This window comes from Falco naumanni, chromosome 7 (assembly GCF_017639655.2).
Source record: "Falco naumanni isolate bFalNau1 chromosome 7, bFalNau1.pat, whole genome shotgun sequence".
NCBI classification, from domain to species: domain Eukaryota; kingdom Metazoa; phylum Chordata; class Aves; order Falconiformes; family Falconidae; genus Falco; species Falco naumanni.
In genome coordinates, this window is record NC_054060.1 from 9,556,693 (window position 1) to 9,568,977 (window position 12,285).

The 12,285-nt window shown below is 43.4% G+C and overlaps 1 protein-coding gene across 3 annotated transcripts in view; it reads right to left on the bottom strand.

The window, feature by feature from the left end:
- MCTP2 (multiple C2 and transmembrane domain containing 2) overlaps nucleotides 1–12,285 on the bottom strand; it is a 109,838-nt gene that overhangs the window by 69,608 nt on the left and 27,945 nt on the right. For 2 of the 3 annotated variants that reach the window (XM_040602078.1, XM_040602077.1), the window contains exons 8-9: nucleotides 5,108–5,272; nucleotides 3,111–3,241 (exon numbers count right to left, since the gene is read on the bottom strand). In XM_040602078.1, coding sequence (XP_040458012.1) covers nucleotides 3,111–3,241; nucleotides 5,108–5,272 — 296 coding nt within the window. Of the gene's footprint in view, nucleotides 1–3,110; nucleotides 3,242–5,107; nucleotides 5,273–12,285 lie in introns of those variants that run through there. The other variant, XM_040602079.1, reaches the window with a different exon arrangement.

A 12,285-nucleotide genomic window follows, 5' to 3' on the forward strand; every position in this document is an offset into this window, starting at 1 on the left:
AGACACTGTTTCCCGGAGGCATTAATCAGAAAGATACTGGATGCACTCCAATCTCTTGGATCACGCTCTTAAGTCTAGCATTTTTTGTAAAAACTCTGTCTTGAGGTAAATACATGAAGAAAAAAACCACCAACATTCTGCAGCATCTCTTTTTAAGAACATATCCCTTAATGCAGAAACGCACGCAACCTGGCATAAGCAATGTAACTCTGCCTGGACAAATTCTGCACACGTTAACACCTTTGTTTATTAATATAAATTAAGATGGTCTCCTGCTCATAGCATGCCTCTTATTCCAAAGGACACAAAAACCACTCGGTAAAAGTTACTAACAGTTCCGTGACGGCTAAATAGAGGGATCATTTCATCTGGCACCAAAACACAGCCACCCCTCCGGGTCAGGCCCTGGCAGCTGATCCATTCGAAGCTGCAGTATTTTAAGCGAGCAACAGAAATTGGACCCAGCTGAAAAACTAAGGAGAACACAGGTAGGCTAAATGTAATAACTTAGCTTGCGATGTGCACTGACAGTGAGGGTTTGTTTTGGATAAAAAGGGTGAAATGAAATTGCACCGAACGTTTCCTCGCTATTTCGGAAGCAGATAAATACCCCAGGTGTTGATAAAGAAGGATGAAATGAAATTGCACCGAACGTTTCCTCACTAATTCGGAAGCAGATAAATACCCCAGGTGTTAGTGTTTAGTACCGGAGGTCTAAAGCATTTCTTCTCCTACACGTTCCACAGTCTCCACAGGCCCTTCATGTCCTATTTCAACAACAATATTTTACCCTGAAACCAAATTATGCCTGGGCGAAGAGCCATGTTCCAGGGGCTTAAGGCATCCATCCTACACGAAACCCTGGGTCTAAAGGAATTAACAGAAGTCTTTATTACAAAGAAGTTCAGCACTCTTGTTTACCAGACATGACTCCACCTTGTGCATCTCCTCAACTTCCTCTAAATATTAAAAATATACATATATTTAAAGGTATAACCAACACAGTCCAACCTACACAACTTTGAGGGGAGCGTAATGAATCCCAACTCTCTCCACAAATTAACCACAGAATTATTAATTCAAATCCAGCCATTTTTGCATTTTTCCTTGAAAGCTATGCAAATTATTTCAGGGCAGTTGGGGTGTGCTGCTATATGCAATGACCGAATGTAACCCACAAACATTTTACTAAAGAATCTTTCTTACAATGATATTGTGAAATCCAGAAATCTCAAAACTCCACTTGGAAGTCATGAAGCCAATAAACAGTACCTAATAATGCTTTTTTCTCCTACAGAATCCTTTTCCAGATTAGACTACATTTGAACCCTTCATAATATACTATTTATTGGGTGTCAAAAGTTTCTACTCTGTAAAAACAAGACTTGTTATTATGCATTTGGTGTTTACCTGTTCTTGCAATTGCTTTTAAAAATCTAGTATAATTTTTTCCTGTTTTGATGCTACAGTGAGTTTGCTGTGCTTAAGGCAATACCAGCAATATTTTTCTCTCCACACAGACAGCAAAAATAACCAAGGAAAATCTAACACACACAGGTTTTCCCAGTGCTGAAATCTTTAATAATAGAATAAGTGTTTTGCCGATAATTTTTTGCCACACTGAACTCCACCTGCCAGAAACCAGCAGGAAAAAAAAAAAAAAAAAAGAGAGAAAAAAAAAAAGAGGAGGGAAAAAACTAAGGAAGAATTGTTCCAGCATTAAGGAGACTGACCAGAGGCAAGCCACAAACACTGCTACATTTCTTAACTCTAAACAGATATCAGAAGTAATAAAAGTAACTGTGAGAATGGAAGGAACAGATTCATCTTCAGCCACTTCTCCATGTGATGAGCAACAGCATTCAGCCAGAAAGCATTTCCTGCTCTGCAAAACCACAAGCATTTGCTGAGCCAAAGGGCATTGTTCTTTTCTGTGAATAGCTTCAAACTATTTGAATGCTTGAAGTGAGAGAATGTTCTTACGAGTTACTGTTACTTAGCAAGTTGTGAAACCCTCGCCAGGTAAGAGCAGCAAACAACTGCGGACAGGTTCCCTGTCCCTAAGAATTCAGAGGTTGTGGCACTGGTCCTGCAAGCAGGTAAGCACAGGCAGACCCAAGAGGGACTCCCGTAAATTAAATGGTTCTTGGTGCTGCTGCCATGTAGCCAACTGTGCAGATGGGTCTAGATGGCAATGCTGCAAGCCAAAAGAAGGAACAAGATGCAGTTACTACTAGGAAACCAAGACTGTACTAACACTGTACAAAATAAGGAGTCAGAGTGGAAGAGAAAGAGCACAACACAGGAGTAGGAACCATATTTTGTTCCTATTAAAAAAATAAAATAAAAGGTTGATTGCTATCCCACAAAAAGTCTCATCTGCTAACGTGGCATGAAATCATTACCTGAGAATTTGAAGCTATAATGGAATAACACAGTGGGACAAAATCTGGTATCAGTCAGGAGATGGGTAAATCACCTCTGAGGCTGCCCCTGAAAATGATGTTTTAAACAACACAAGCTTGTGCAATAGAGTGGGGGACCAAACCCACAGAGATCAGTCCTCTGTGGCAGCTGGGAAGAGATTACCCAAATAAAGCAAACCCAGGTAACAGGACCCATACGTAAACGAGGCTACAAGAACACACCAAAGTGCAAACAGAAAGCAGGGACACCAGTGCCACTCTCCAGGAGCAGACCACCCGGAGCTGGCACCAGCCTGAAGGTGCAAATGGGCCCTGCAGAGCACAAAGGGATCTGGAGCAATATCACCAAGCAAACACAGGCAGATACTGCCTCCTCCCTGCCACCGTCCTCCCAAAAACGGCTGCACTGAGCTCCCGCAGTAGTTTGGATTTTACAGTCAGCAAGTGTAGGGTCAGCTTGGGTGCCTCTGCATTCAGGTTGTGATTAACTGATTACCCATTAATAGGTTTTAATAAACACACCCTTACAAAGCCATCTGGACACGAGCAGAATGAGGAGAGAAACATATAGTGTGATGGCTGGTAATGAAAATAAATTGATCCATTTAAAAAATAATAATAAAAATCACATTATCTTTTGTACTCCCCCCCCAAAAAAAAAAAAAAAAAACAACCACAACTTACGTTCCTAAAAGCTCCTCATGCTTTTTGTTATCCTTTCTCCAGACCTCAATGTCCAACATATCCTTCCTGTCAGAGAAGTAGTGAAAATCAAACTGTTCCCTCCACTGAGGATTTGCACTCTTACACAGTGTCTAGAAAACATGCAGTTATAATATTTACTTTTCTTAAATAGTACTTATTTCCACAGTAAAGCACATTTCAATTTTTCTACAAGAACAAGGCCAGACAGATGTTAGGGCACCAAGTACTAAGGTCGTTCCAACCAAAGCTCCCCAGCCCATCATGCACAGCCTCATCTTCCTGAAAACCTCTCTTTCCTGCCTCACAATAATGATAAATACAGAAGCGTGACATGAACGAATGGCTGGAGAAATTCTGAAATGCAAGGTGGATGCACCAGCTCCGTTTCAGTGGACTGTGGTCATCATTCAACATCACACACTGGAAGAAATCAAGAATAAACCCTTTGAGGACAATCACCCGAAAACGGGTCTGAAGGAATTAAGGAACCCAAACTAGTACTTTTTACCCTTCTGTGTTAAGATATAGGCAAAGAAGGAGCAGCCCTGAAATTATTAACATCCAGTTTATTTGATGCCTGTAAATTGTCCCTCTGAGTTCGGTGAGATTGTTCATGTGTTCAGGTTACTCTGAGTATTCAGAGTAACCTGAGGATTGATTCAGAGGATTGGGACTTAAATCACTTACAATTCATGTCACACTACACTACCCACCATCAATATCAGCATGGCCACTGAGAGAACAGGAGATAAGATTAGCTCAGCCATGACTGAAATTTCTCCTACCTTGTCTGCTCTTCTGGACCACAAGAGACTGTACTTCATAAAATGAATAAACTCCAGGAGAGAACGTGAAGCATTGCCAACTTGAAGTCTTACTAGGGTGCAAAAGCAGTGGTCCCCAACTTCTGCTGGACCCCAGACAGAAATACTAAGCAATTAACTCGCTGCAAGCTACATGGCACTTGCCTCCCCTTTTTGAACTTCTTAATTTTCTGTGACTGCAAACAGTGCAGTCGTGTAGATTCATGACACAGGCTACGGACCATTAAAGAGAAACATAAAAAGGGATCTTAACTGGAATAACGTATGTTTATTCTAAAATAACTAACCCATTTGTTATTTTTCAAAGCTGTTTTTCTAAACAAAAACTTTATATCATGACCTTGGTTTGAGGTCCGATGTTGGGGGCAGAGTGCAGATTTCAGATGTGCCTACATCTGAACGTTATGTTCTGTAAACTTGCCCTGCACATTTTGTACAGGAGGGGATTTGTCTTCTCATCCTCCTCCTCTCTCTGTACTTCCAGTTCATGACATGCAGAGCTCTTTACTTTATCAACAGAATATTACTTTAGTTGCAGCCTCTCTCTTTGTTCAACTTTAGAGATGAAATGTATGTCTTTGTGAACCCCACTCCTTTCTTAGATTCCCATGAAATGGTACTGGATACAAATAAACACAGCCTTAGAGGAATAAAAATTCAAATCAAAACCATAGAATGTTATGTACATTTGGGGAGGAGGGGGCCAGGTTCTGCTATACATAACATTTTTCAAGAAAGGTGCTTTAAAAAAATAAATAAAAAGTAAGTCCTCTGCACTGGGAACCACTTTAGGTCTGCTTTTCCAGCATACCTAACATTGCAAACCTAAAATCTTTACTGGCAGAGAGCAAAACATATGTGTGATGTACATAGCTTTATTTCATTTCATACTGATTTCAAACATCCATCAATATGATGAGTATTTAAATGTACAAAACCAGATACACACATTATTGCTAACATACTATTTTCTATATTGGCATGTAAAACATATATTAGTCAAATGTTAATGTCCCTGATCTGGTCTCCTGGTTTTGATCTCACTTATTCAAGAGATTTGAGAATCGTTCCATCTGAGGTAGCAATACCGGTAAAAGAAACACAAAGTACCGTATCGGCTTCAGTAAACTTAAGAAAACGCTAAATACTTACCTTGCTCTTGTATCTTTGATCTCCCAGTTTCAGGAGAATAAAAATCTCTGCCAAGCCACCTCCAGGGATGTTCTTCCCCTCCAAAAGAGTGATGGTGACCAGCCCGTTCCACAACTGGTTCTTGCGCAAGGAGTCAGAGAGTCGCATGCTCCGCATGAAACTGGACTGAAAAGAAGTCAGCGACATGAAACATACACTCAGATCCACACTGTTATGCTCAAACTGACTGTGATATGAAAGCACCAGCAGTGAGAGAGGTACCACGATCCCCTAGGAGTCAGCAGAGAATGGAGGGCAGTAGGATGCTATGGATGCTCTGCCTGTATGTCCTACGGCTGGTCCTGTGAAGGGATGGTGCTCAGCATGACAGCAAAAATCATCAGGTTTTGCTTAAACCACCAGAGAAGTTGATTTCAGATAACCTGGCTGCGCTTTGATAACCAGACCTTGAGCACTGAGAGCAACTTGTTACCTCGGCTCAGGGAAAGACACAGGAGAGCGATGGCGAGGAGAGGTGGAAAAGGGGAGAAACTAAAGTAAACTCCTAAACGTCTCCAGCTACATCCATCAAAACGCAGGTCTGTCCTTTCCAGGGAGACAGCCCACAATCACAAAAGCTATGGCCAGGTGAAAGGCTGAACACGCATCTTCCACCTCCTCAATCACTCAACCGCCTGTCGTCCACGTTAGCTCTTTGCCTGCTGCCTTTGCAGCTCCTGCTTCCAGCAACCAAGCTCACGAATCAAAAATACTGATGCCTGCTGAAAAAAACCACTGACACCACTGGGCTCTTTATCTGGAGTTATGGTTACCTGGTAGCCACATTTGTTACCTTTGCAGCTGCATCCTACATAGCATGGCTGCGCTAACAGTTTGCTAACTGGCAATATTTTATTGGACAGAGGATGATTAAATAGGCCTTTATTTGGGGGGAGTGAGCTGGAAACATTAAAACTCAAGGCTATACTTTTCTTCTCACAGTAAAAATCCTGCCATATTTTATTCCTGTGAAGCAACTTTTAACTTGCCACACTTCGGAGCTTCAATCATGTCATATACAGGTGGGAGCAAGATGGAGAAGAAGATTTCACAAGTCACTTTAAAACAGAACGTGTTAGCTTTAAAAGCAAGTAAGACATGTTGCTGCTAAATAAAACGATTGCAAAAGCACCTGATGTCTGAAGATTACTTTTTATGGATCAATTACCCAGCAACAAAATTCTTAAATCACGGGTGGTGAACTCACAATTTTTTTTACCCGCTTTTTACTGGTTAAAATACCCCAACTCTTTGAATCCCACCAGCATATTAATACATTTCTATTTAAACACCCCGTTTGGCTTTCCTGGCAAAGTGGTTAAAAATTCCTACCTTTAAAAAGAAAACAAGATTTTGATTCATAAATCCAGCTGCAATGTAGTCTTTTTTTTTTTTTTTTTTTTTTTTTTTTTTTAAAGTTCATCTTTTAGGCCAAAAAGCTAAAGCATGACTGTTCCCATGGACATACTTCAAAGTCCCAGCAGATATATTCCTCCCTAAACACTGCAACTATTTCAAAATCCTTTTTATAAAAAAGGGAGTAATGTCCACAAGGGATCAAAGGGCATTCTACAGTCTGGCAATCGCCTTAGAAAAATGGCAGTGCTTCCATGAAATATGCCCTAAAATAATTTTGCAGCTTGGTATGTCCTAATTTCGAATTGGATGTTTATCTTGGAAAGGCTTCTATCTAACTTGTCCATAAAACAGCTCCACTTAGCTCTATGAGCCCTGTGAAAATGGAATCCAAAGCTGGCTATTAAGGGGGCCTGGAGATTGCTTCCATATGGCGTAACAGCATGGGAGTGGAGGGCTAAGGCCTACAGCAGGCGCTGCTTGGCTTGAGCTCCCCATCTATCCGTGGACACTCGTTGCATTACACCATAACATCTGGATTATTGCTTGTAATGTCCCTGGGAAATATCCACTTCCCATCAAAGCCTTTATCTATCTCGGTTGTACTTTGAACATTTTCGTATTTAACATAGTCATGTTTGATGTGATGTACTTGCTGCTTTTAGGACCAAGGATTCTCCCTTCCCCCAGCTCCTTCCTCAGAGGAGGAAGAGGTATTTGAAGTTAGTTCACCAGAAAAAGGAAAAAAAGAAAAAAAACAGACAAAGTTTATTATCCACATTACAATTTCTTTTAAAAAACAAAGCATCCAGTTCTCTTCACAGCTTCCAGGCTGAACACGACAGACAGTTGTTAACACTTTTCGAATCAATTTGGATTCTTTTCATTCTTTAAGCAGGCCAGTATTTTAGGGAGTCACTCAGCATTGGGGGGCCTCCTGCCCAAGTTCTGCAGCACACACAACCCCACCCTTTGTCACCACTGACTTGACAGTTCAAAGGACTGTTGGGAAGTACCAAAACAGCCCAGATTCCACGCAGTCCCCAGAAAAATCAGCGCCTGCAGCTCAGTATTACTAGAGCACGTTGCAATTCAACTCTGACCTCCCAGAACAGGTGGCCCCTTGCGAATGGCCTCGTGCCTCGCTCCCGGATGGCTGCACGGCTGCAAAAGCGCTCTGTGCTCATCTCAGAAGAGGGGTGTGTTGGTCTCCAGCTAAGAGGACCTGGCTACCGTCTGCATGAGATCTAGCATCACTTTAGAGCATCACGCTGGATAGAGAAGCCAGGATGTTTGCAACTGGTTTAGGGCATAGGGCTGATCTGCAGCATCTCAACACCAGCTCGGTGACCGCAGTCTGTGTCCGACCCCTGCCAAGCCAGCCTCACCAGTGCCACAAGCCTCTCTCCAAATGGAGCAGCATGGAGCTCGGGAAGCCTGCTCGCCCTGTGCCCCTGCAAGACAACCCATCACGTTAGGAATGCTTTGGGTTTCCTGGACCAGCCCAGGTCATTCCAACAACGTGTGCTCAGCAGGTCTGGCAGGTCTCCTGTGCCCCGTCTCACATACAGACACACCGAAGAACCGCTCTGTGCATGCTCTGTGGCCACCTCTCCAGCCTCCCCGGGTATTTGGCAGGCTGTTCCTCTGACCACCCTGATGGAAATCCCAGCCAAACAGGCAGTGTCTCAGATTCCACTCTCAGTTTCTGGAAAGAAGCACGTCTGGGGTAACCCAGATGTGTGGGAGACCCACAGACCTGGACCATCAATGAGTCAACTTTAGTGTTGCCTGGGGAAGTCTGTGCTATGGAAAATGCCTCCCAGGTGACAAGAAAATGATTATTGCCTTATTTATTTTAAAAGTCTCACCTCCTCTCTGATACTCTGCACCTACTCGTTTCAAGCTGATTTACACAGAGTTAATTGATTAAACTTCACAGCCTCCCTCTGAGTTGGCAAAACTACTACAGAGCGAAGCACAGAGAAGTGCAACCATTAGTCCCACGAAGTTACTCAGGGGCAAAACAAGCACTGAAAAAACCACTCCAAACCCCTTCCCTCCCCTCCAGCCACCACTACACTAGCAAGCCTTCACAATGAGACCGGAAAAGTCGAAGCCTCTGTATGTACTGGCCAGAAAAGGAGGACATAACTGCTTAATCAGTGACAATTTTAAAGTGTTTTCATCTATTCAGCTCTTCCCTTTCCCTGCTACCTCCCAGGCTATGGACGCCTCCGCACTTGGGTACTTCACTCCTCCGGCTGCTGACCCCCAGCTCCCTCCAGCTGTGCTCCCAGACTGGGTGCCAGGTCCTTCAAGCCTCTCCTGCTCTATTTTCCTGTAAACTCCGCAGTCAGCCAGCTCACACTCTGGCTACAACCCAGCCCAAAGTAAAGGTGCTTTGAGGGGTACAGAAAAGCTGGCTGAAGCCAGGATCAGGCTGTAGGGCTGGAAAGGAGGAAACACACGCTTTGTGAGGGAAGTTGGCACGTGCCCCAAGCACAAGACACAGGACAAGTTTGCTTATTCCTTCCTGCCCCCTCATCACTTCTGAAATAGAGATAGCCTTGAGACTGGAATTGAAGGGGTTGTCTGCAGACAGAGCTCTGATTTTGGCTGGGCTCTGAGTGCAAATAACAGGCGATACCACAAAGGTCACCTTTATGAGCAGTTCCCTGCCATAAAATGGGTAACAACTTGAACAAAAAGCATCCCCCAAACCAGCCAGCCAGAAAGAAAACAATAAGCGCAACAATATCCAGAATGCTCTACTTTTTAAAACAAACTAGATGTTTTTAAAGTCTTAAAAGCCCATGTTTACAGCAGATTTAGGCACTGTGCAACATCAGATAAGTAATGAGTAATCTTCTCTGAAGCAAAAGCATGGCCTGGTCAAAGAGCAGGACCCTGCCACATCAGGAACAGAAGATGGTGGTTCTCCCTACTGCTTTGAAAGAATATTTGCCCAGAAGACATCCCACAACTCTGAACAGAAAAAAATCAAACTCAGTGCTCACAGTACCATTTTCAGAATCTAGTTCCTGGTTTTAACATGTACACAGAAGTTTCTCACACTGATCTTCAATTTTTTCATTACTTTCTGGTTCTGGTGTAAAGAAGAAAGCTGGACAAGAACGAGCAGGTGGGCCATATTCTGCCTTCACAGAGCCAAACACAGGCAATGAGAAAGAATTGCAGAGCTTTGGAGAGGAAAGAGCTGGCTCATTGACCCAGCTTCACAAGATCCTTTAGGAGCTTGAGTCTCCCCGATAACACCATTTGTATATAATTTCCCTCTATAGGCACCCAGCAATTCCCCTCTGGTGCATCAGGACTGCTTTCAAATCTGTCTCTTTTCCTGACACACACAACCATGCCCCAAGTTCAAACTTGTTTTTGAAGCAATAAAGAGATGCAGAAAAATTGTACATTTAAATGACACAGCGAGGTGGCCAAGTGTGAAGTGAGCCCATCTCTCACATCTTTCATTTAAAAGGATGAGACAGGACAACAGAAAGCCTGCTGCAATCCCTGTGAAGAGGTCAACATCGAAACTGGGCCACGTAATTTGCCATTTGAGAAAACAACAACACACAAATAGGAAGACTCCTTGGACCTCTCCTCATTAGGCAGGGAAACTATTTTGCAGAGGCAGCCTCCCCTTGGGAAAGAGGAGAGGGCAGCGAGAAAGGCAAGTGAACCGACACGAGATTGCCGCCACGATGCGTGACCCTGTGGCAACCGAGTCCCTCCGCTCTGTGAAATGCTTGGAGAGCGTCGCTGCCCACGGGGTATTGTGGGATAAAGCCAAATACAATGAGGCAGGCAAAAATGAAATCTAACAGCCCACGCAGAAGGAAAAAAAAGAAGAAGAGTGAGGGATTTTCCCCCGCGATGAGATGCTGAGGAGCACTTCGGTCCGGTCAGCCTTTCAGCCAATTTATTCAATCAGCTTAGGCTATCAAGGTGGCAACTGCGTCGCTTTTGTTTCAGGACTGAACTGCTGCGGGTCAATCCACCCCAAGCAAACCTGCTTATTTGGTTCATAGATGTTCAACGCTTAAAGATTATTCAGCTGTACAAATGCTGGAAATAGCGTGCAGGGCACTCAGGGTGAGACTCAAGCCACCTGGGACAAACAAGGCTACTGAGCATCAGCATGTGGGGCACCGGCAGAGATAGCTACCAACTCCCTCTGCGCCCCAGGAGGAAAAACAGAAAAGAGAGGAGAGCTTGCCAACACACAGCTATGAGTGCATATATTAATACTGCCTAATAGTACCCTCTTCCCTTTGCGATGCCACCCTCCATGAGAAAAAGAAGCAAGCTGTGGTCTTTCAAGACAGCTCCCACAGAGGACAATGGTGTTCTCAGCTCCCATGAAAAATGAGGGATCTGGATGTGCTGCCCATGTCTTGGGAGTCCGCCCAAATGTGCAATGATTCCCTTCTAGCAGCAGTGAGAAATATATACTGTGTAATCAACAGATACCTAAATCATCCAGTTCAACAGCTCTTGCACCGAAATGATTTAAAAGACAATATTCAGTTGCTGAAATCCTTCCTGCATACTATCTCTAATGACCGTGAGGCAACCATAGCTAGACTGGAGATCTTGTACTGCTGCTGGTTTCGTTGTTGTCTGAAACGTGGCTTTTCCTTCAAAAAACAAGGGAGCCCAGAGAACACACATGAAGAGTGTACAGTATCCACAACAGCCCACGTGAACCCCTTCACCAGTCTGACGTGGAGTTGCATCAGGTATTAATACCACCAAACAGGGGTACTGACCATCTGGGGTGAATTTGGGAAGCCAGAAAGAATCCAGTGATTAACATGAGAAAAGACTCATTTAGGACACCGATGTGCCAAATCTGCATGAAGATAACATAAAGTGGTCAAACTGGAGAATAATCAGATTTCTTTCATACAGGCAATACAGATTAAAAAAGCTGTGAAAGTTATACTCATTTTGTCCATCCTTAAAATAAGTTATTTTCCCTGTATTTGCAGAAGAAAACCTAAATATTACAATAGAGGTCAGCTACAGTTCAGCACAAAAAAAAAAAAAAAAAAAACCCAACCCCAAAAAAAAAACCCCAAACCCAGGAAAACTCTTTGAAATAGAAAACTTTTATTCGTCTAAATCTACAGAGATGAAATTTAGACTTGTCTCGGTTCAGCTGCTCAGATGGCAGGTATACGGCCTTTTTACCCTGCAACAGCCAACCAGAGCCAGCTCTGTAGCCAAGATCAGCTCTCCCCACTTCCCCTGCCCCCCCTTATGCCTGTATCTTTATCTCGTCCAGCAACATTGTTTTCTACCCCATCATACTCTCTGGCTATTCTTCCGTAACCTCTTGTGCCTTCCCTAGACACCTATATTCCCCATGCACACAATTTTTCTTTCTAGCCTTTATGTTCTGCCACAAACTGCTAGTACTGCTTCCACAGACCAGAGTTTCCTAACTAAAGATGGTTATTGATGTACAGTACTAGTGTTTTAGTGCAGTAGCAGAATCAATAAACTAGGAAATACTGCTTTGTCAGATTTTTCCAGCGCATGCTGGGAAATACTTTTTACTGCCTTTGGATGGTCACAGAGCTTTAGAGATCACACTGGAGCATGAACTGTGTCTTCCCTAGGAAGAACTGAAGCTCTCCTACCCTCTAGTGACTGGAACAGAATAGAGCACAGGGTTGCAGCTTTTTTTTTTTTTTTTCCCCTTCTCTTTTAAACAATACACGTCTCCTAAATCAGTACCAGGCTTCAGCATCTCC